The 22,400-nt window shown below is 48.0% G+C and overlaps 1 protein-coding gene across 1 annotated transcript in view; it reads left to right on the top strand.

Annotated features, from left to right (window-relative positions):
• Positions 1-264: 264 nt before the first annotated feature.
• HUNK (hormonally up-regulated Neu-associated kinase) overlaps positions 265-22,400 on the top strand; it is a 134,062-nt gene continuing 111,926 nt past the window's right edge. Inside the window, exon 1 of the mRNA XM_052638295.1 lies at positions 265-528. Coding sequence (XP_052494255.1) covers positions 265-528 — 264 coding nt within the window. The remainder of the gene's footprint in view (positions 529-22,400) is intronic.

Genomic DNA, 22,400 nt, shown 5'->3' with positions numbered 1-22,400 from the left:
ACTCGGGGCAGGGTCTCCGCAAGGAGCCTCAGTAGAAGAACTTCTTGGGGGTGGGGGGCGGGTCCCCGGTACCCCGTGGCCCCGGCGGCCGCTATTGTCTGCGCGCGGCGCTCGGCGGCGGCCGGGGGCGCGGGAGCGGCGGGCCGGGCGGGGCCGGGCCCAAGGCAGCTGCGGCGGCGGCGGCGGCGGCGGCGGGAGGAGCCCGGGGAGCCGGCCGAAGAGAAGCAGGAGCCGCGAGCGCGGGAGCCGAACCGGAGCGGCGCGATGCCGGCGGCGGCGGGGGACGGGCTCCTGGGCGAGCCGGCGGCGCCCGGGGGCGGCGGCGGCGCCGCCGAGGACGCGGCCAGGCCGGCGGCTGCCTGCGAAGGAAGTTTCCTGCCGGCCTGGGTGAGCGGCGTGCCCCGAGAGCGGCTCCGCGACTTCCAGCACCACAAGCGCGTGGGCAACTACCTCATCGGCAGCAGAAAGCTGGGCGAGGGCTCCTTCGCCAAGGTGCGCGAGGGGCTGCACGTGCTGACCGGAGAGAAGGTGAGCCTCCCGGGGCGCTGGCCCCCGGATCCCCCCGCCCCTCCGCCCCGGGATGGGAGATCGGGGCGGGAGGGGCGGTGGGGACCCTACGGGAAACCCTGCGCTGCGAGTCTGGCTGCGGAGCCCCGGCCCAGCACCTCCCCGCTCCGCCTGCTTTTCCTCTCGTGTTGAACGCGGGGTCGAGCCAAACGCGCGCGCCAGCTCTCGCAGACCGGGATACTGGCATTTCCCAGAGGAGCGATCTGGGGTCACTTTCCCTGGTTAGTGGGGTGGGGGGCGACTGGTTTCCCCGCGAAGCCAGACGCCCGCAGCTTTTTTGCATCTCGAAGGGCGCCGCCTGGCGGGCACCAGCGCTGGGTTGGGGTGCAGTGGCGGGGGGAGGAGGGGGAACCTCTGCTCTCGGGCCGATAGGGGCGGCAAAATCAGTGGAGAAGCTGGACCCAGGACTGGAGTGCGTGGGCCCTGATGTTGAAGGTGGGAGAGCCGATTAGCCAGCCCTTGGGGGCCAATTTAGAGCCTGATCCCCCTCGCGGGCTCTGGGGAGGAAGTAGGGAAAGGCCGAGACGCCAGGGACATTCCCACCTGTGGGGTGCAGAGTTAGGGGACGTTCTACCTGGTCACAGGAGGGTTTTTTCACAAGCCGCCCCTCCCACCATCCACCTTTCCCCCCGCTGCGTCCTGGATCGCCCCCACCGCACCCCCAGACATCCCACCCTCTCCTTCCCTCCTCACTCCCGCCGCTGGGGTGGGAGCTACTGGCACTGATACCCCCAGACTTCAGATGTTGGAAGATACCTTCTCATCTTCTAGAAGCAAGGAAAGCAAATGAAGACCTCCCCCCTCCCCCGCCCCCAAGTCCCCCAGACATCTGAAGGGGCAGCCCCTCCAGACCTTGCAAAGTTAGCAGGGTGTGATCCCTTGTCAGGCAAGGCCCTGCTGGACCTCAGCTGTTCACTTAGATCTGAGAACAACACAGGATGACTTACTTTTGAGATGCTGCGCAAGCTAGCCTGAGCAGTTACCCTAAGTTTGGAGCCACTTCAGGCTGGAGCATCTCAGACTCAAACCACCCCCAACCCCCACCGCCCCAGCCACCCTCCCAACCCCCCACCCCAGGCTGGGGCTTGCTCAGCCCAGGTCGGGTGGGAAGCAGCCCCCTTTGGTGCCCCATTCAGAGAGAGAGACGCCAGCAGTTTGGGAAAGGCAGGGAGGTTCCGGGCTTCCCACCTGCCCAGCCACTCTCTGCCCTGGGATCCTCTGCCAGCCTGGGGGTCCCGGACACACTGCTGTGGGCCCTCTGACTCTACGGTGAACTGCCCTGCCCTCTGACCCCCAGCTTCTCCTGCCTTTAATCTCTCTTGCCAGCTCCCTCGTGTGTGCTGGAGCCCCTGGCATGTGACCGCAGGTCTTCATCACCCTTGTCACTTGTTCCCTTCCTACAGTCTCTTGGGGTGGGGTGTCCCTTTGTTTCGGGTAAATGGGGTTAGCAGTGAGTAGTTTTCAAAGTGCCTCTGGCTTGAATTTCCATGCACAAGGGGGAGTGTTCGGGAGAGGAACTCACTGAATGGAGGGGCTCTTTCAAGAAGAAAAAAACCCCTCCAAACCTCCTTCTAGTCCAAAATGAGCGCCAGCGCCGTTTACTCCTGGGTTCGCAGTGGGCTGGGAACTTAACCCATCGCGTCTGGGCGAAGGCGGGGATGCCCGCGGATCCGGCTAGCTAATTACAGAGCGCTCACTTCCCCGTGCCTGGCACGGGTGGTAGAACTTTCTTTTCACTCGAAATGTAGATTAGTCAGTCTGGTTACGGCCGTTTCCTCTTTGAAACTTAGCAGAAAGAGACGGCAATGACACCCCACTCCAGTACTCTTGCCTGGAAAATCCCATGGACGGAGGAGCCTGGTGGGCTGCAGTCCATGGGGTCGCACAGAGTCGGACACGACTGAGCGACTTCACTTTCACTTTTCACTTTCATGCATTGGAGAAGGAAATGGCAACCCACTCCAGTGTTCTTGCCTGGAGAATCCCAGGGACGGGGGAGCCTGGCGGGCTGCCGTCTATGGGGTCGCACAGAGTCGGACACGACTGAAGCGACTTAGCAGCAGCAGCAGCAGCAGAAAGAGACGAGGTGCTCTGCTCGCAGCATAATGGGCAACGTTTAGGCGCGCGCGCGCGCTCCCCCTGCCCGGCCGCTCAGCTTGTTCGGGCTGCCTTCCTCTCTCCCGTGGCTCGGCTCCTCGCCGCTGCTCTCCTCCTCCCTAATATCAGGCTGCGTGCTTTGGCTGAACTGCCCGGGGCTGCACTCCGAGCTCAGTCCCTAGGCGGGTGCTGCTATTCTGGAGCTCAGGGCTGGGCCCCCAGGCACTCTAGAATGCGAGGAATTCCTGCCCGGATGGGGTCCAGTGAGGATTCCCCCCACCCCGACCCGCCCCCCACCCCGCACCCCTTAGAGGCTCACGCCCGTTTATCTCATCTTGTCTTTTTCAAACGCTGCATCTCACTTCCTCTCCGCAAGAGAAGGACCAATTAATTGGACGTAAAATTATTGCGCTGGACTAACTGATTGAATCTAGTTAAGGAAGGTGGATCTTAGAGTGGTGGAGGAGACTGGAAGATATTTCGGATGTGTGCCCTACTTCAGTCGGTAGAATCAGGGGCTCCGGGACTGCAAGCCTCCTGAGAAGTCTGGATTTTAGTTCACTTAATGGCCAGCTTCAAAGAAACGATGGGTGTCATTCATAGCTTGTATGTCACAGATCCAATAACGCCTTGCTGCTGCTGCTGCTAAGTTGCTTCAGTCGTTTGCGACTCTGTGCGACCCCACAGACGGCAGCCCACCAGGCTCTGCTGTCCCTGGGATTCTCCAGGCAAGAACACTGGAGTGGGTTGCCATTTCCTTCTCCGATGCATGAAAGTGAAAAGTGAAAGTGAAGTCGCTCAGTTGTGTCCGACTCTTCGGGACCCCCCGGACTGCAGCCCATCAGGCCCCTCCGTCCATGGGATTTTCCAGGCAAGAGTACTGGAGTGGGGTGCCATTGCCTTCTCCTAATAATGCCTTAATGCTTCACTAATAGATTTGGGGTTTTGGCAGATTGTAGAGATTAAAATGTGTGTGTGTGTGTACGTGACTCTACCTTGTGTGTGTGTGTGTGTGCGCGCGTGTAGATGCCTCTACCCAGGAAGGACTGCTGAGCTGATGACTCCCCAGCCCCACTCATGTGCTGGATCCTGTCTTATTAAGAACAAAACAAAGGTGAAATCAACCTCACACAATTTGTAGCCTTCCAGGTCTCTTTAAAAGGTGACCTATTAATAGAGATTTCACCCAGAGCCAAGCCAGGGGACACCTGGAGGTGACAGGACCTGGAGGAAGGGAAATGAAATGTCCCCAGAGTGGGTGATGTGAGTGTCCCAGGAGGCCCTCTCCTCTCAATAATTTCCCCTTTGGGGAGGTGCATACTTTTTGGAGAAAGCTCTTCACTTTTCTCTTTTCCTTTCTTTTTGAGAGGACACGGACCACAGACCACACAGGAAATCATGAATGCTGTACTAAGACGTGTGTGTGGGGGAATCGATGTATTCTCCCCTGCCCCTGCCCCCCACACCACTCCCAAAGTGCAAGGATCGAGGGCAATCTGTCCTGAGGAATCAGTTCAGGAAAAATCTGCAAAGGGGGGTGGAGAAAAGGAAGAAGAGGAGGCGCCCCACGACCGCAGTTGTAGTCTCAAACTGGGCATGTTGTTTTGGGTGATTTATGCCAAAATCCAGAGTATCACTGGTTTAGGGCACTTGGTGTGTGTTGCATTTTGACTTGTGCACGTTTCCAAAAAGCTTTGGGTGCCATCCTCCATGGCATGCTGGGAATTACTGTCTGAATCAGGTTGGAAAACGAGACACTTTTCCCTGACTTTCATTCAGTTCTATCTTATCAAGAGGCACCTTTTCCCATCACTGCCTGCAGGACAGTATCCCCCTTCCCCCCCCCAACCCCCCACCGCCCTGGCTTTTCTTTCACATACCTCTTTCCAAAGTTGTTTGAGAGTCATTTGAATCCAGTTGGCCCTTTTACTGCTTGAAAAAAACCGACGGCTTCGGGCAGGGCCTCACTTTGTCCTCTAGGCGCTTTCAGTTGGTGCAGCCTGCCTTAACGTGGCTTTAAAAGTCAATAATTCACTAGATCATGTGAAACTCTTAACTGGCACATTCTCAGTCTTGTCTTTGACTAAGTTGATGATTAGACGAGGAAAAAAAATGATGACAAGATCAAACTTTGAAAAGGATTCTCAGTGGCTTTGAGACAAAGAATGAAGTTGCTGTGCAGGAGTATGAAGTGATAACTTGTGAAGACCCAGAGGGAAGGTGTGCTCACAGCCTCTGATGCTGGTCCCCAATACCTGGGCAATGCAGAGTCTCTGGCACTTGATAGGTTATTGTACTGAATTTTTCAGAAGCATTTGTTTCTTTACCTATGGCTACACTGGGCCGCTGTTGCTGCGCGGGCTCCTCTTTGTTGCGGCGCACGGACTTCTCATTGCAGTGGCTTCTCTCGTTGCAGAGCACGGGGTCGAGGGTGCACAGACTTCAGTAGTCACAGCACGTGAGTGCGGTGGTGATAACATGGGCTCTAGAGCACGGGCTCAGTAGTTATGCTTCACTGGCTCAGTTGCCTAGCGACTTGCAGGATCTTCCCGGACCAGGGATCAAACCCGGGTCCCCTGCATTGGCTGGTGGATCCTTAACCGCTGGACCAACAGGAAGGCCCAAGCTTATCACATTTAAAACATGAAGCAAGTCTAGTTGGAGAGGCTGACAGGGATGAGCGTAGGTGCTTTCAGGTATAGAGCTGTTTTCACCGACAGGCAAAACTGCAGAAAGGGGAGAATAGTTATTGCTGCAGTTACTTTTTTTGTGATTAAGTCTCTGTGAAGTCAGGTATGTAAAATGATTGGTTAGTTTTTTTTTTTTTTTTTAAGCCTGTTAATCATTTTCATTGGAGCTATTTTGGGGCTAAAAATAAGGGTTGCCTGCTTCGTAAGTTGCCAGTAATTATGCCCGAGCATGACAGCACCGTGTCACGCCAGGCACCTGGAGTGAAGGAGTTACTAAAAATAGGATTTACGATGTTTTTCAGAGCAGGAAATATGACTAATTTTAGGGGTGGCCTTTTGGCAGTTCCGTTTTTAGCAAGTATTTCGGAGACAAACAGGTGCTAAATCCTGTAATTTTTTTTTTTAAGTGCTAGAAATTTAGGGGTAATAGCGCTGAGACACAAGAAATGCTTAGGGAACTGGATATTCCTATTAACCCTCAGCAGGGATTTCTTGGCAAGTGAGAGGCATCGGGCAGAAAGCACCTGCTCCAAGAGTCGCATGTGACAAGGCTGCGCCTATAATTTCGGAGATTGCATGCTGCCGTTCGCAGGCACAGTCTTTTCTGAACTTCCTGCCCTGCCTCATCTTTTTGAAGTCCCTGTGAATGATGGAAATTGGCACGTAGGGCTCGCTTCATTGATCCTCAAGTCCCAAGGACTTCAAAGGGCGCTTTGAGTCAGCACAACCGTGCTGAACCGTGCCCATGAAGAGGAGCACAACCCGAAATTTTCTCTGCGGGTGTGTGGAGTCATTGCTACAGGCTGGGCTCAACTGCAGCGGTGTGCACACTGGAGGCTGTTCCCGGGCCACGTGGCGGTCATCCACGTCCAGGGTTCTCCTCCCGGGAGGTGTGGAGAGTGGCCCCCACTGTCTGCCCTGAGAGGGGGCAGGCTGGGTGTCCCCTGTGAAAGGGTGGGCTGGGCACGAAGTATCATTTATCTCGGGCTATACACCCCATCTCGATTATTCATGATAAGCGAGCAACCTGCTTGCTCTCCTGGCTAATTGAAACCTATAGATAATCCCTGAGCCTTATTTTTAGCAAACTGGTGAAACCGCTTCCCCCACTCAGCCTGGGCCCTGGCTGCTTTCAAGTGCTGATCTGAATTGAATTTCACGTTCTCTGATGTAGTGCTGCTGGCTGGTAGGATGACCGGCAGGAGAGAGGTGAGCCACAGGGCCTGAATGGTACCCAAGGAGGTGGAGGCTTCTACAAAGGCAGAGAGAGCTGTTGTCCCTCCTTTCTCCTGAATGCCAGCTCAGCGGTAGAGTGCTTTGTGGCGTACCCAGGGTCTTCCATGCATTTTCTCATTAGATGCTTGAAGTGACCCTGAGCAAATAAAAACCACCTCTCTGGTATCCTTACCTGCGTTCACCAAGAGGAGGTTGCCTTGGGTGGATTTTTTCCTCTGACCTTCTCTTCTCTATTGTCAGGGTGTGCGCATGCTAAGTCGTTTGAGTCGTGTCCCAACTCTTTGTGACACTGTAGACTGTAGCCCACCAGACTCCTCTGTCCATGGGATTCTCCAGGCATGAATACTGGGGTGGGTTGCCATGCCTCCCTCCAGGGGATCTTCCTGATCCAGGGATCTAACCCATGTCTCCTGTGTCTTCTGCTTTGGAAGCCCTAACAAATGACCAAAAGGCAAGGGGAGTTTGGGGGAGAATGGATAGGTGTGTATATATGGCTGAGTGTCTCTGCTGTGCACCTGAAGCTATTATGACGTTGATAGCTTAGCTGGCTACTGTTGTTCAGTTGCTAAGTCATGTCCAGCATGACTTTCTCCTGGAGTTTGCTCAAACTCATGTCCATTGAGTCGGTGATGCCGTCCAATCATATCTTCCTGGGCCACCCCCGTCTCCTTTTGCAGTACAAAAGAAGAAGTTTCTTTTAAAAAATGACCGCAAACTGGAGGACTTAAAACAACAAAATTTTATTTTCTTAGACTTCTGGAAGCCCAGAGTCCAAAATCGAGGCGTGGGTGAACCTCTGGAGGCTTTAGGGGAGCTCCTGGTGCTTGCCAGCCACCCCTGGCATGTCTGGAGGCTTTAGGGGAGCTCCTGGTGCTTGCCAGCCACCCCTGGCATGTCTGGGCTGGGGCTGCAGCATCTCAGTGTCTGCCTCCGTCCTCACAGGTCCTTCTACCCCCTGTGAGTCTGCCCCGTCTCCAGATCTCGCTCTCCTTATAAGGACACCAGCCGTGGGGTTTAGAAAGGTAGTGACAGTGTCAGTCGCTCAGTTGCATCCGACTCTTTGCAAGCCCCTGCCAGGCTCCTCTGTCCGTGGGATTCTCCAGACAAGAGTACTGGAGCGGATAGCCATTTCCTTCTCCAGGGCACCTTCTGGACCTAGGGGTTGAACCCAGGTCTTCGGCATTGCAGTTCAGTTCAGTCACTCAGTTGTGTCCAGCTCTTTGCGACCTCATGGACTGCATCACAGGCAGATACTTTACTGTCTGAGCCGCAAGGGAAGCCAGCCCAATTGGATTTAGGGTCGACCCTGAACTAGTAGGAGCTCGCCTTGATGGCATCTGCAAAGATCCCATTTCTCATAAGGCCATATTCACAGGTGCCAAGGGTGGGAGCTACGCATCTCTCTGTGGGGCACAGTTCAACCCACAACAGCTTCTTAGATGATGAGGACTGGATTGTAGGTGACTTCCTGGGAAGCAGACCTCGGGAAGGAGGAGTGTGGTCTTGGGGTGTATGCTCAGTGTATATCAGCACCATCAGAGGAGGAGAGGCGAGGGGAGAAGTCAGGCAGCCTTGGACCCTGATGCAGTCCCAGCTGAAGTCCTCCACCCACGCCATGCTGTGCTCCAGGAGCTGAGACGTCCAAGCTGGGGGCTTTATGTCTTTATCTCTAGGGAGGGGTCCGGGTTGTGGGGAGGGGATGGGGGCTTTCTACCCGTGGGCCCTGGACGATCATTGGCTGAGAGCGGCCCTGGAGAGGGGTGTGGCCTTGGACACCAGCCGAGGGCAGTTCCTGGGGTGAGCTCGCAGCAGAGCTCAGCAGCTGCGGAGGAAGTTCTTGGCTCAGAAGGGGAAGCGGGGCAGCGGGGCCAGGTGTCCACGGCTTCCTGTGGGAGACGGGCCAGAGTTCAGGGTCTTGATCTGAATCCAGGCCGGTTCCGATAAGGGAGTGGGGGGGCCTCCCTGCCCCACCTTGCCCACCTAATGTGGTGCTATCCACCCCCTGGAATGAGGCAACAGCCGCAGAGGCTAGTTCCCAACACCACGCATCATCATGGGAATATTCTGGCATCATGTTTCTTTTCACTAGGATGCCCAGGGCTCTCTGTTGGGTTTGTGGGTGCTTTTGAGATACAGTTCTATGTATTTTCCCTTGAGGATGTCATGGCCACAGAGTTGGGGTAACTTGTCGACCAGTGGGTCTAATCAAGAGACAGTGGGAGAGACCCTCGCTTTCAATCACTCTTGAGTTGTGGGAAACTGGATAGTTCTCTGAGTCCTGGTTTGGGACATTTGGGTGACAAAAGGGTCGCTAGGTGAGCGCCATCTCCTGACATCCTGTTACCACCTCCACTGAACTGGCTCTGCCCTCCCTAGCCGCCGCCGCTGCTGCTGCTGCTGCTGCTAAGTCGCTTTAGTTGTGTCTGACTCTTAGCGACCCTATGGACTGCAGCCCACCAGGCTCCTCCGTCCATGGGATTTTCCAGTCAAGAGTACTGGAGTGGGGTGCCATTGCCTTCTCCGCCCTCCCTAGCTATGCGGTTTCTACTTACTGAATCCTTTTTGGTTTTTAATCACTTGTGTGTGTGTGTTTTAAGGGTCATTTGGTTAAAGTCTGGAATGGGTGATACAGACACGTGGTCGTAAATGGAAAGGTCTCCAGAGGCGGTGCAGTGAGAGGTAGTTCTGCCTCCACCTGGGTGCCTTGGTGTGTGCTGGGTTCCTCTCCCCAGAGGCAACCCCGCTTCTGGCTTCCTGTGTCTCCTTCCACACATACTCCGTCTGCATCCAAGTGTGCACACATTTGATATTCTGTGCGCATACATTTGTAAATGGATAGATACAGGGACAGATATTTTTACACCGTACATGCCGTTCAGTGTCTTGCTTTTTTCACTTAGCAATATGTCTTGAACATCCTTTCCCCTAAAGAATTGTCTTATTCTTTTTAATTACATGCTTTTGGTACATGCTGTTGTTCGGTTGCTAAGTCATGCTACTACATGCTATTTATTACATGCTATTACATGCTTTTAGTACATGCTTTTGGTACATGCTGTTGTTCGGTTGCTAAGTCGTGTCCGATTTTTTTCAGCCCCATGGACAATAGCCCGCCAGGCTCCTCTGTCCATGCGTTTTTCCAGGCAAGAATACTGGAGTGGGTAGCCATTTCCTTCCCCAGGGGATCTTCCCAGATCAGGGATCAAAACTGCATCTCCTGCATTGGCAGAAGGACTCTTTACCTCTGTGCCACCGTGGACGCCCATTCAGTACATGGAGGTACCATATCTATTTAGCCATTCCTTAATGAGTAAGTCAATGGACGTTAGTTAAAGAATTAAGCACAATTAAAGAATGGGCATTTAGGTTGCATATCATTTTTTTGTTACAGTGAATCCCCTATATATGAATTGAGTTCTGTTCTGAGAGCACGTTCTGAGAGTAAGTCCCCTTTGTTCGGAAATCCAACAGTTAGCCTAGGTACCCAACTAATGCAATCAGTTGTATAGTACTGTGCTGTAATAGGTTCATAATACTTTTCACACAAAGAATACATAAAAACAAACACAAAGGTAAAGAAAGCCTTCTTAGTTTTACAGTACAGTACCTTGAAAAGTGTAGCACAGTACAACAGCTGACATGCAGGGGTTGGCGTCAAGTGAACAGGCAAGAAGAGTTACTGACTAGAGGTGGGAGATGGTAGAGCTGAAGGATCGTCAGCAATAGGAGACGAAGGGCAAGCTACAGTGTCACTCCTGTTGATGGCAGAGGCTCTGAGCTTGAAATAAAGATACTGAGCGACTGGACTCTCTACAGTGCTGTGCAGTGAAGTACACAAAAGCACAACCATCTGTAGAGAATGCACGCACGTGACAATGTACGCCAGACACGTGAACTTACTTGCGGCATTGGACCCGTGCTTGCCCAGTTGCATCTTTGAAAGTTCACATCTTGAAGGTTCGCATGTAGGGGACTTGCTGTATCCCCAAATTGTGCTGTAGTACATATCCGTGCCTATGTATCACCTTATAAATGTTCAAGTATATCTGAGGTTTAAATTCCTAGTTCTAGGTGAAAGGGTATGTCTGTTTTTCTTTGGCCGCACTGTGTGGCTTTCAGGATTTTAGTTCCCTGACCAGGGATCAAACCCTGGTCCTGGTAATGACAGTGCCAACTGAGCCCTAACCACTGGACTGCCAGGGAATTCCCAAGGATGCGATGTTTAAACTGTTGATGAGTCTCGCCAAATCGCCTGCCAAGGAAGTTGTCTTACTTCATACTCTCATCAACCTGGTGTAGGGATATCGTTCCAGATTTTTATCAGTATATCCAGATTTTTATCAGTATATCCAGATTTTTATCAGTATAAGATACTGTCAGACTTGTTGATCTTGGCCAATCTAGTTGGTTAAACTTAATATCTTGTGTTACGTGTAGGCTATCATGTTTGTGAGTTGAACATATTTCATATGTCCAACAACAATTTGCATTTCATTTCTGTTCATTGTTCGTGACCCTTCACCATTTTCCCTTGGGTTGTTGGTCTTTCTCCTCCTGATTTATAAGCACTTCTATGTATTAAGGCAATCAGTCCTCCTTCATGTATTTTGAATCCTCTTTTTGATGTATTTTGAAGCCTGACCCATCTTGCTTGCTCCCTGTTTCCTCTTGGTCTTTGTTTCTTGGTAGTTCTCACAGAGGTTAGTTCCCTGGATTCCATTAACTAGCAAGGGACCATAGCGGAGCTTTGAGGTTCTGTTCAGTTCAGTTCAGTCACTCAGTCTTTGCAACCCCATGCACTGCAGCACGCCAGGCCTCCCTGTCCATCGCCAACTCCTGGAGCTTACTCAAACTCATGTCCATTGAGTCGGTGATGCCATCCAACCACCTCATCCTCTGTCATCCCCTTCTCCTGCTTTCAATCTTTGAAGTTCTGTGGATCCCTATAAATTGTATGTGTATATGTATGTTTCTGGGATGAGGATCCATAACTTCATCAGATTCTAAAAGGAATTATTTACCCCCAAAATGTTAAGAGCTACTGCTTCGTTGCTGCTCCCTGTCAGCAGTGCTGTCTGAATGGAGGTTTGTGTGTTGGGATGAGAATTGGGTCACTGTGGTGTGTTAGCACCTGTGCTAATTGAGTTTGAGTTGCAGATTACACTTGGGTGAGGCAGGTGTACGGTTGAGACTATGACCTTGGCTTGACATGCCTGATTTCTTCCTTCCTGCCCCTGCCATGCCTGGGTCCCAGGGAAAGGATGTGATGGAGTGTAGACGGATCTTTGGGAGAGCTTGACTCTTGCTCGGGCAACTCTGAATTGTGTCCTGTTATTTCTTCCTGGGAAAGAGGATGGATAGAGTGTGTGGTGAGTGGATGAGAAGAAAGAAAAAGAGGGAGCATTGGGAGAAGTGAAACCCTTTTAAGGAGCAAAAGCTGTTTAACTTGGACATAAAATGCACTGAGCCAGGTGTAAGCACAGGTGTAAAAATACGCCTGGGGCCCTTTGGGGCTGTTTTGTCCACCCAAGAAGCCCTTTGAGGGCTGGTCCCGGTGGAGTGAACAACCAGGCCTGTTTGGGATCCTGGGGGTCAGCATGGGCTCGCTCTGATGACCCTCTGTGTTGTCCCTGTCCGCTGTTGCTGTCTGCTCCCCACCTTGCTCTGTCTTTCCTCAAAGTGCGTCCCATCATCTGTGTAAGTTTGCTAGAGCCGCTGTGACTAAGTACCGCACGCTAGGCGGTTAAATAGCAGACTTATTGCCACACGGCTCTGGAGGCCAGAGCCCAGGTCAGGGCTGGGTCTGCTCCAGGCCCCTCTCCTTGGTCTGTGGACGGCTGTCTTCCCGCTGTGTCCTTTCACGTCGTTGCCCTGTGTGTGTGTCGTCTGCATTTCCCCTTTCTACGAGGATGTCAGTCGTATTGGATCAGGGTCCGTCCTGATAACCTCACGTGACGACCTCTGGCAAGATCATCGTTAAGGTCATGTTCTCAGGTCCTGGGGGTTAGCCTGAATGTGTCCCCTCAGAGTTAATAAGTTAAAACCTCATCCCTGAGGTGATGGTATTAGGAGGTGGGGACTTTGGGAGGTGATTAGTCACGAAAGCAGAGCCCTCATGAGTGGCATTCGTGGTCTTAAAGAGGAGACCCCAATAACATGGGGAACTCAGCTCAGTGCCCTATGATGACCTAGATGGGTGAGATGGGAGGCCCAGGAGGAAGGGATATGTGTATACAGATAGCTGGTTTGCTTCGTTGTACAGCAGAAACTAACAGAACGCTGTAAAGCAATTATACTCCGAACACACATACTTAAAAAGAAAAAAAGAGACCCCAGAAAGCTCTTTTGCCCTTTCTGCCACGTGAAGACACAGTAAGTAGATGTCAGTCGATGAACCAGGGAGAGAACTCTGACCAGACACCAAATCTAAGCCTGGATCTTGGACTTCCCAGCCTTCAGAATTGGGAGAAATAAATTTCTGCTATTTATAAGCCATCTAGCCTCTGGTACGTGTTGTAGCAGCCTGAACAGACTAAGACAAGACTTACACTGATGAATTGGGGGCAGACTCCTTCCAACTTATAACATCACCCGACCCCGTGGTATATATTTATGGGTTCATGTGTTTATTATTTGTCTCCCCTCTAGACTGGAAGCCCCAAGAGGAAGGGAGAACTGATGTATGCCTGGTGGCTAGAATAGTACCTGGTAGAGAAAGGATGCTCAGTGAATGTTTTCTGAATGGATTGAAGAATGCTTTGATCTCCCCAGGACATGGGGGCGACCTTCTGGATGACAATGATGTTCTAGTTGGCTGGGAATGGTTTGAAAGCCCTGTCTGTCTCACTCGCTTGCCTTTCCTGGTTGTGCCTATGTGAGCGGTGGGTAGATGGGACAGGTGGTCCAGCTAGCGCCCTTTGGGAAACATTCCAGACCCAGAACAGCTGTGCCTTCTTCGGAGACTCATTAAGGAAGCCACCTAGGCCTTAGAGGGACCTACCAGAGGCAGAAAAATATTCTGCAGTGTCATAGGAATGTTAAAGGACCCTCAGCTCTTTGCTGAGAAAATGTACCGACACCACAACAGATGGACGACGCTACTGTTTGCAAACATACATTTCTTTGGATGTCTCCCATGGAGATATATGGAGCTTTGGATTCTGTCTCTTTGACTACACATTTTTTTTTTTTTAATAAGTTTATCAGTCTCTTGGCCAGCTTGCTGCCAAAACATTTAGCAAACCTGTTTACTTCTCTTGCCTGTTCTCTGAGCCATTTGATTTGTTCTCATCCCTTTCCTTGAGTTTTTCTGTCATTTTTTTTAAAATGAAGTATAGTTGATTTACAATGTTGTGTTAATTTTTGCTGTACAACAGAATGTTTGGCATATATATATATATGATTCCCTGGTAGTGCAGATGGTAAAGCGTCTGCCTGCAGTGCTGGAGACCCAGGTTTGATCTCTGGGTTGAGAAGATCCCCTGGCGAAGGAAATGGCACCCCACTCTAGTATTCTTGCCTGGAAAATCCCATGGATGGAGGAACCTGACAGGCTACGTCCATGGGGTCGCAAAGAGTTGGATATGACTGAGCGACTTCACTTTCACTTTTCACTTTCATATATATATATATATATATATATATACTTTTCATATATATGTGTTCTTTTTTATGTTCTTTTAAATTATGGTTTATCATAGGGTATTGAAGATAGTTCCCTATGCTGTACAGTAGGACCTTGTTGTTTATCCATTCTCTATATAAAAGATACATATATATCCATTCTGTATATATCCATTTTTACATCTGCTGACCCCGACCTCCCGCTCCATCCCTCCCCTAACCCCTCCCCCTTGGCAGCCACTGGTCTGTTCTCTGTGTCTGTGATTCTGTGTCTGTTTCATGGATTGGTTCATTTGTGTCGTAGTTTAGACTTGGCATATCACATATCATATGTAAATACTCCCCATATACATGATATCAAATATCATATATAAATACTCCCCATATACATGATATACGTGATATCATATGTCATATATAAATACTCCCCATATACATGATATCGCATATCATATATGAATATTCCCCATATACATGACATCACATATCATATATAAATATTCCCCATATACATGATATCATATCATATATGAATATTCCCCATATACATATATGTATCATATATAAATACTCCCCATATACATGACATCACATATCATATATGAATATCCCCCATATATATATCATGTATCATATATAAATACTCCCCATATACATGATATCACATATCGTATATAAATATTCCCCATATACATATCGCATATCATATATGAATATTCCCCATATACATGATATCACATATCATATATGAATATTCCCCATATACATATCACGTATCATATATAAATACTCCCCCTATACATGATATCACATGGTGGTATGATAATCTCTGTTTGTTTCAATGTTGCTGCAGATGGCATCATTTCATTACTTTTTTATGGCTGAGTAGTATTTCACTGTACGAATATCACATCTCATATATATATGTATTTTTTGGGGGTAGTACCTTGTGGCTTGTGAGGTCTTAGTTCCTTGACCAGGGATTGAGCCTGGGGCTGTGGCAGTGAAAGGGCCTGAGTCCTAACCCCTGGCCCACCAGGGAGCTCCCTGTGCCACATGTTTATTCTTTCATCTGTTGCTGCATGTTTAGGTTGTTGCCATGTTTCGATTATTGTGAATAGCGCTTTTGTGAGCAAGAGGGTGCATGCATCTTTTTGAATTATAGTTTTGTCTATATGCCCAGGAGTGGGATTGCTGGATCCTGGGGTAGCTCTGTTTTTAGTTTTTTAAGGAACCTCCGCGTTGTTCTGCATAGTAGCTGCCCCAATTCACATTCCCACCAACAGTGTCGGAGGGTTCCCCTTTCTCCACACTCTCTCCGCCATTTGTTGTTTGCAGACTTTTAAACGATGGCCACTCCGGTGTGAGGTGACACCTCATTGTGGTTCTGATTTGCATTTCTCTAATAATTGGCCATGTTGTAGCTCTGCCATTTTAATCTCCTACAGAGTTTCTGTCATCTTACATCCAGTCTCACGGCTTTCTGGTAAGGTGTCCGGCTCAGACGTTCTTCTTCCAGGAAGCTCCTCTCTTCGTCGTGACTTACTTTTCACCAGAGCTCTGTGCAAGCGCATGGCGAGGGTGAACAGCAGTGACGGATGCTCTCTGGGCATGGAGCATGGTGCTGAGAGTCAGAGGAAGTGGAAGACGCAGCTACCCACGAGGAGGCTTGCTACCTCTGTTCCAGATGATGGGATAACGTTTAGAATCCCAGTGATTCTTTATCAACCTGGAACAAAGCAGGATTTTGTGTCCTTCTGAATCACCAAAAGTCTACAGGAAAGGATTGAGTGCTTGCTGTGCTTTGACCACAAGGATGTATCTAATACTGATAACGATAGTAATCATTAACATTTATGGATCGCATACCATCTGCTAGGCCACGCCCTAGATGCTTTGCTGCGGAATAGAATTTATCCCTTACAATGGCCTTCTGTAGTAGGCACTTGTGTCCCGATTTTGCAGCCTTAGGTTGACCAGCTGTCCGGGGTGCCCAAGCAACTCCAAAGTCTTGCATTTTGAGAAACTCCTTAGGAAATGGCAAAATGAAGAAATCTCATCAGCGTTTGTAATGCTGTTAAGGGTATTCAAATAAAAGTATTTTAAAAATATTTATTTACTTACTTGACTGCATTGGATCTTAGTTGTGGCATAAGGGATGTTCGCTGCAGCTTCTCTGTAGCTGTGGAATGGGGGCTCCAGAGCTTGGGGCTCAGTAGTATTGGCACGTGGGCTCTCTAGTTCTGGCACATGGGCTTGGTGGCTCTGCCATATGTGGGGTGTTAGTTCCCTGACCAGGGATTGAATTCACATCTGCTGCACTGGAAGGTGAATTCTTAACCACTGGACCATCAGGGAACTCCCCTCAAATAAAAGTATTAAAGAGCAGTGAATCAGGTCATGAACCAGCCATGAATGAACCAAAACCTAAAGCCCTGGGGTTAACTGGACTGCTTGTTGTGGATGATGACCTCCACGTGTGGTCCTGGGTAGTGAGAGGGCTTTTTCCACCCCTAGGAAGGGGACAACAGAGGGTGAGATGGTTGGATGGCATCACTGACTCGATGAATGTGAGTTTGAGCAAGGTTTGGGAGTTGGTGATGGACAGGGAAGCCTGGTGTGCTGCAGTCCACGCGGTTGCAAAGAGTCGGACTTGACTAAGTGACTGAACTGAACTGACAGCTCCAATATGCTAGGTTCACAGTGCACTCCAAGTCTCCCGAGTGTGGGTAGAGGTCCTGGTCTGCCATATTTTACAAGTTCACTGTGCGATGAAGAGCTTGAGCCTGGTGTGTGTGTTCAGTTCAGTTCAGTTCAGTCACTCAGTCATGTCAGACTCTTTGGGACCCCATGAATCACAGCACGCCAGGCCTCCCTGTCCATCACCACCTCCTGGAGTTCACTCAAACTCATGTCCATCGAGTCAGTGATGCCATCCAGCCATCTCATCCTCTGTCGTCCCCTTCTCCTCCTGCCCTCAATCCCTCCCAGCATCAGGGTCTTTTCCAATGAGTCAACTCTTCTCATGAGGTGGCCAAAGTATTGGAGTTTCAGCTTCAGCATTAGTCCTTCCAATGACACCCAGGACTGATCTCCTTCAGAATGGACTGGTTGGATCTCCTTGCAGTCCAAGGGACTCTCAAGAGTCTTCTCCAACACCACAGTTCAAAAGCATCAATTCTTCGGTGCTCAGCTTTCTTCAGAGTCCAACTCTCACATCCATACATGACCACAGGAAAAACCATAGCCTTGACTAGATGGACCTCTGTTAGCAAAGTAATGTCTCTGCTTTTGAATATGCTGTCTAGGTTGGTCATCACTTTCCTTTCAAGGAGTAAGTGTCTTTTAATTTCATGGCTGCAGTCACCATCTGCCATGATTTTGGAGCCCTCCAAAATAAAGTCTGACACTGTTTCCACAGTATGTGTGTACATTAAATAAAAATCGTAATACTAAACTAAATATCAACATGCATAACTTTTTGGCAGCAGACTTTCTTAATGAAGGAAGTGATGAGGACTGGTACCCACTTTGAGTAGCTCTGGTTACCATTCAGTCTTAATTTTAGTACCTTTCCTTTGCACTGGAGGCAGAAAATTCTGTATGAGGATTTTGAATTAAATGGTGAAGCTGCAAGTACATGTCTTATGTGGCTCACTGAACATTCGCTAATAGCCTCCTTGTTAGACCACCCCCCTTCAAGAATGAACACAGAGTACTTATTGAAAACAAAGAAAATACCCAGTGCCTTGGCCTTGCTTATTATGCAGATGGGTGGAGCTAGACTAACTTCTAAGCTCTTGGTCTGTCCTCCTCTGGACTGAGAAGGGACGTCAGAGGCAAATGGAAGGAGGAAGTGCTGAGTGAAAATGCAGGTTTAGGGAAAGTGGCTGTAAAGTCCGGGATCCGAATATTCTAGCACGTTATCTGAGCCCTACTTTAGTGAAACCAAATGGCTACAGATGAGTGTTACCACTCACGTAATCTGGTCTTTCATTGGAATTACTGCAGCTCTGAAGTAGCAGTCAAGCTTTTAAAGTGCATTCTTTATTCCTGGTTAAAAATTTAATTAGAGAAACTAGTCGATGACTTAGTTCTCAGTTGAACATTTACACTTACAATACCAATAAAAAACTTGAAAACACTTCTTCAGGTTTGTAAAGTGTCAGTCCCACAGGATGACATTTTATTCCATTAAAAACTAACATTTGTGAGCGGCAGTTGTAATTTCAAGGCCAATTTGACATAATGAAACTTGAATTTCCCTTTGGAGGGAAGGTGCTTTGTGGCTACGGCACTCCCACCCAATTTGTTACCCTGAGATGCCTTTTCCCAGATCAAGAATGAGCTTTTTATCATAGAAGCCGTTAAACTAAAGTGCCTGAGAGCTTGTAGCGTAACAGATAGTTTCTTTCCAATAATCAGACTTAGAATAATGTTCTACAGATTCCAACAGGGCATATTTATTTAAAATATATCTCTAAATCATCTAATATAAGTCTGTTTTCCTATGATTAACTGTAAATATCTCTAAAATAATTTTTTAAAGTACTTTGGACTAAGTAGCTCATGTTTTAGAATTCTTTAAGCTAGTCTAGTCACAGGTGCATTCTAGACTATTTGAGGTTTTCAGTTAATCAAAATAAACCCAAGGCTAATATTTGTTAACTGCCATGGATTGATATTTTGTTCTTGCATTGCCACTTACATTACTATTTGCTACCACATTTGACTAAACATGTTTCATTATATCCCCTACTTCTGTTTTAGATACCTTAAAAATTATCATTTTAAAATCTGATTATTTAAATATGATCCCCACCCCCAGTTCCTTGTGGAAAATAAACAGAAACACAAAAAAGAAAGTAAAAGTCATCTGTAATCATACTACCCAGCAATAATCACTGGGTTTAGGTGTTTGGGCTGGTTACATGTGATACAGATGTAAACATATACACGCATGCATATGTGTGTGTATGTAGACATTAAAAAGTGTGTTTTGATAATTAGCAAGGTTTATCATAATTTGTGTATTTGATTGAAAGTGTGTTTCCTCTTTTATTAACTATTGTTAATGATTTATCCCCAGGGTCCTCCTGTTTGTCTTATTGATTTGCACAAACTTTTTACATATTAAAGATAATAGCTTTTTTTATCTGTTATGCTGCAGATGTTTTCTCCCAATTGGCATTTGGCTTTTGATTCACTTTATGACTCTTTTTTTTGGGAGAGGAGTACAGAAAAATTTTATATTTTGTCTAGTTAAGCCACTTAGTCTTTTTTTTTCAGTTTTTCTCTTATTTTTTATGCTAAAGTAAACTAGAGGGTTTGTTGTTGGTTTTACCTTATAAATTATCAGTGAGGCTTGCCAATGTTTCATTGTTGTCTGCAGAAAAATCTTTGTGTTGGATAGGGATTTTTGACTGAATTTTCTAACCTGTTGCATGACAGTGGGGTCATGTATTAAAGCTCAGGCTTACAGACTGAAAGCCTGGGGTTCCTATGGCTTTTCTGGTGCTACGTAGTATCTGTGTGATCTTGTGCAAGGTGTTTAAATACTCTAAATTACAATCTTTGTGTTTGTAAACTGATGATAATATCTCATGAGAATTCAATGGAAATTTGATTAAATATATGTGTATATATAAAATGCATATCAATTACATAATATACATACGTGTCTATCTTGTGTATATGTGGTGGGCTTCCCTGGTGACTCAGCTGTAAAGAATCTGTCTGCAGTGCAGGAGACACAAGTTCAATGAGACCCAGGTTCAGTCCCTGGGTCAGGTAGATCTCCTGGAGGAGGAAATGGCAACCCACTCCAGTATTCTTGCCTGGGAAATCCTATGGACAGAGGAGCTTGGCAGGCTATAGTCCACGGGGTCACAAAAGAGTCAGACATGACTTAGCAATTCTACAGCAACAACGAGGATATATGTGTAAAGCCCACAGCGTGAAAATGTATTCAACATGTTAGTGAACAAAAGGCAGTTGGTAATTTTCTTCTGTTAGATTTTCACCTTTATATTCAACCCTTCTGTTGATTAGGCTCTTTCAGAAAACTGGTAATGGACACCCACTCAGTTCATCATGGAAGATGGAGTTTAAAGATAAAGGGAAGGTGAGGAAGAAAGACTTGGGCTGCATGTCTCATCTCTGCTGCCTACACCTCCCTGAGGATCGGAAGGACTGCAGCACCCCTTTGGGGCCCAATGTCTGCATTCCAAACATTCTGCTTTCCTCCTCTGCCTCTATTTGGCGCTTCCTAGGTTCCCAGGGAATATTCCTCTATCTACCGCCTTCCTTTCTCTCTGCCTTGTGGCTTCTCTGCCTCCTGGTTTTCCTTTCTGCTCCAAGTATTATTTGGTTCTTTGACATGTCTTGAATTGGTGACATAGTGCTTGGAAGTTCTGACCATTGAATTCATACTGCCTTGACCTTCTTGTCACCTTTCTGGCACTGAGCATTCTTGAAAAGTTGAAGAAAGAGTCAATGTATAGGTGATTTCCCCATGACTTACCAGATTGGTATGGATTAGAAAAATGTATCAGGCCACTTCATGCTCCATGCTTTTGATTTGGTAGCTAGCTCTTTCCTCAACACTCAGTAGAATATTTTTCTTCCTTTAGGGATTCTGATTTCTTCTACATGAATGGTTTTGGAGATACGGACCTATATTTGTTAACTGTCCCTTTGCCAGGAGTTCCCATTATTTCCATTGTGATCTAAGATCTCTTGAGAGTTGAGGATTGCACTGAGAATTTTTTAGTGGATTATTATTGCCAAAATATCTGTCTTTCCAGTTCCTATAGTGCCCCCCAGACTTATCCTCCGTTCTTCAAAGGCAACTTTATTCATCTACTTTTTCAGCTACATTTGGCTCCCAGTCGTTCTGTGATGTGAGAATAGAATATTGATTGTTTCCTGTTGCCTGTGGGACAGGAATGTTTCTTGAATTAAAGCTAATTTTGGAGTTTAAAGTACTAAATGTCAACTTTTGAAGATACTCTAAGATCTCTTTGTTAAAGGGAAGGTTATTCAAGGCCGAGGGGAAGGGAAAGGAAGATAAAGAAGGGAAAAAAGAGAAAATAGCTGATGGCTTCTTCTCCCTCTTCTGAGTCATTCCCTCTACACTCATGGAAAACTCTTTCCATTTTCATAATGTTCTTGTTAAAGATTTATCTCTTCATCTAACGCCATTTGCTAGGTGTACTGTGAGGTCAGAACGCTCATGGCTGGAGAAATTTCCCGGTTGTGAGTGAGTTTTTTAAGAGGGCATTACCTTGACTCGGCCGTTGCAGATGATCACGTATTTTTTTCATTCAAACATTTATTGATTTCTTTCATTATGCAGAGCCGCTGGCAACTTGTATGGGCTTTTGTACAAATTAGAAAAAGCATGAATGTCTAGACAGACTGGTTAGAAAAAGATGTTGCCCTGGGCAGACTGTTTAGAAAGAGGAGTCTCCCCTGGTAGACCAGTTGGCAAAAGGCGCCCCCTTTGAGTGGCTACAGCTCCGTGGCACCTGGCGCCTCGAGGGCACACGGGTGGGCAAGCCAAGTGGGGTCTGGGTTTCTGTCCCAAATGGCCCCTCCAGTGAACGTCTTTGTGTGTGTGTGTGTGTCTAAGGCATCAAATGCACTGTGAGTAGACCCAAGAACCAGATCTGCCCTCAGGAAAATTGGGTTCTAGGATCAGAACTGAACCACGAACACAAATACAGAACTTATGGTATTACAGTGAAAATGTTTCCACAGACTTTACTGTATAGCACAGGGAAGTATGTTCAGCATCCTGTGATAAACATACTGGAAAAGAATATGAAAAAGAATTGTTCTTATGCTTAGTTGCTCAGTCCTGTCCGACTCTTTGGGATCCCATGGACTGTAGCCTGCCAGGCTCCTCTCTCTCCATGGGATTCTCCAAGTAAAAATATTGGCATGGGTTGCCTTTCCCTTCTCCAGGGGATCTTCCCAACCCAGGGATGGAACCCAGGTCTCCTGCCTTGCAGGCGGATTCCTTACCATCTGAGCTACCAGGGAGGTCCCGTGGAAAAGAATATATATAAAAGAACTTACGTAAACTGAGTCAGTTTCCTATAGAGCAGAAATTAACACAACTTATAAATCAACTATATATCAATAAAATTAAAAAAAGAAAATTTCCTCAGTGAGTGACTGATG

The sequence above is a fragment of the Budorcas taxicolor genome, chromosome 1 (genome assembly GCF_023091745.1).
Source record: "Budorcas taxicolor isolate Tak-1 chromosome 1, Takin1.1, whole genome shotgun sequence".
NCBI classification, from domain to species: Eukaryota; Metazoa; Chordata; class Mammalia; order Artiodactyla; family Bovidae; genus Budorcas; species Budorcas taxicolor.
The sequence above is the reverse complement of the archived record's forward strand: the minus strand, read 5'-3'. Positions and strand labels throughout refer to the sequence as shown.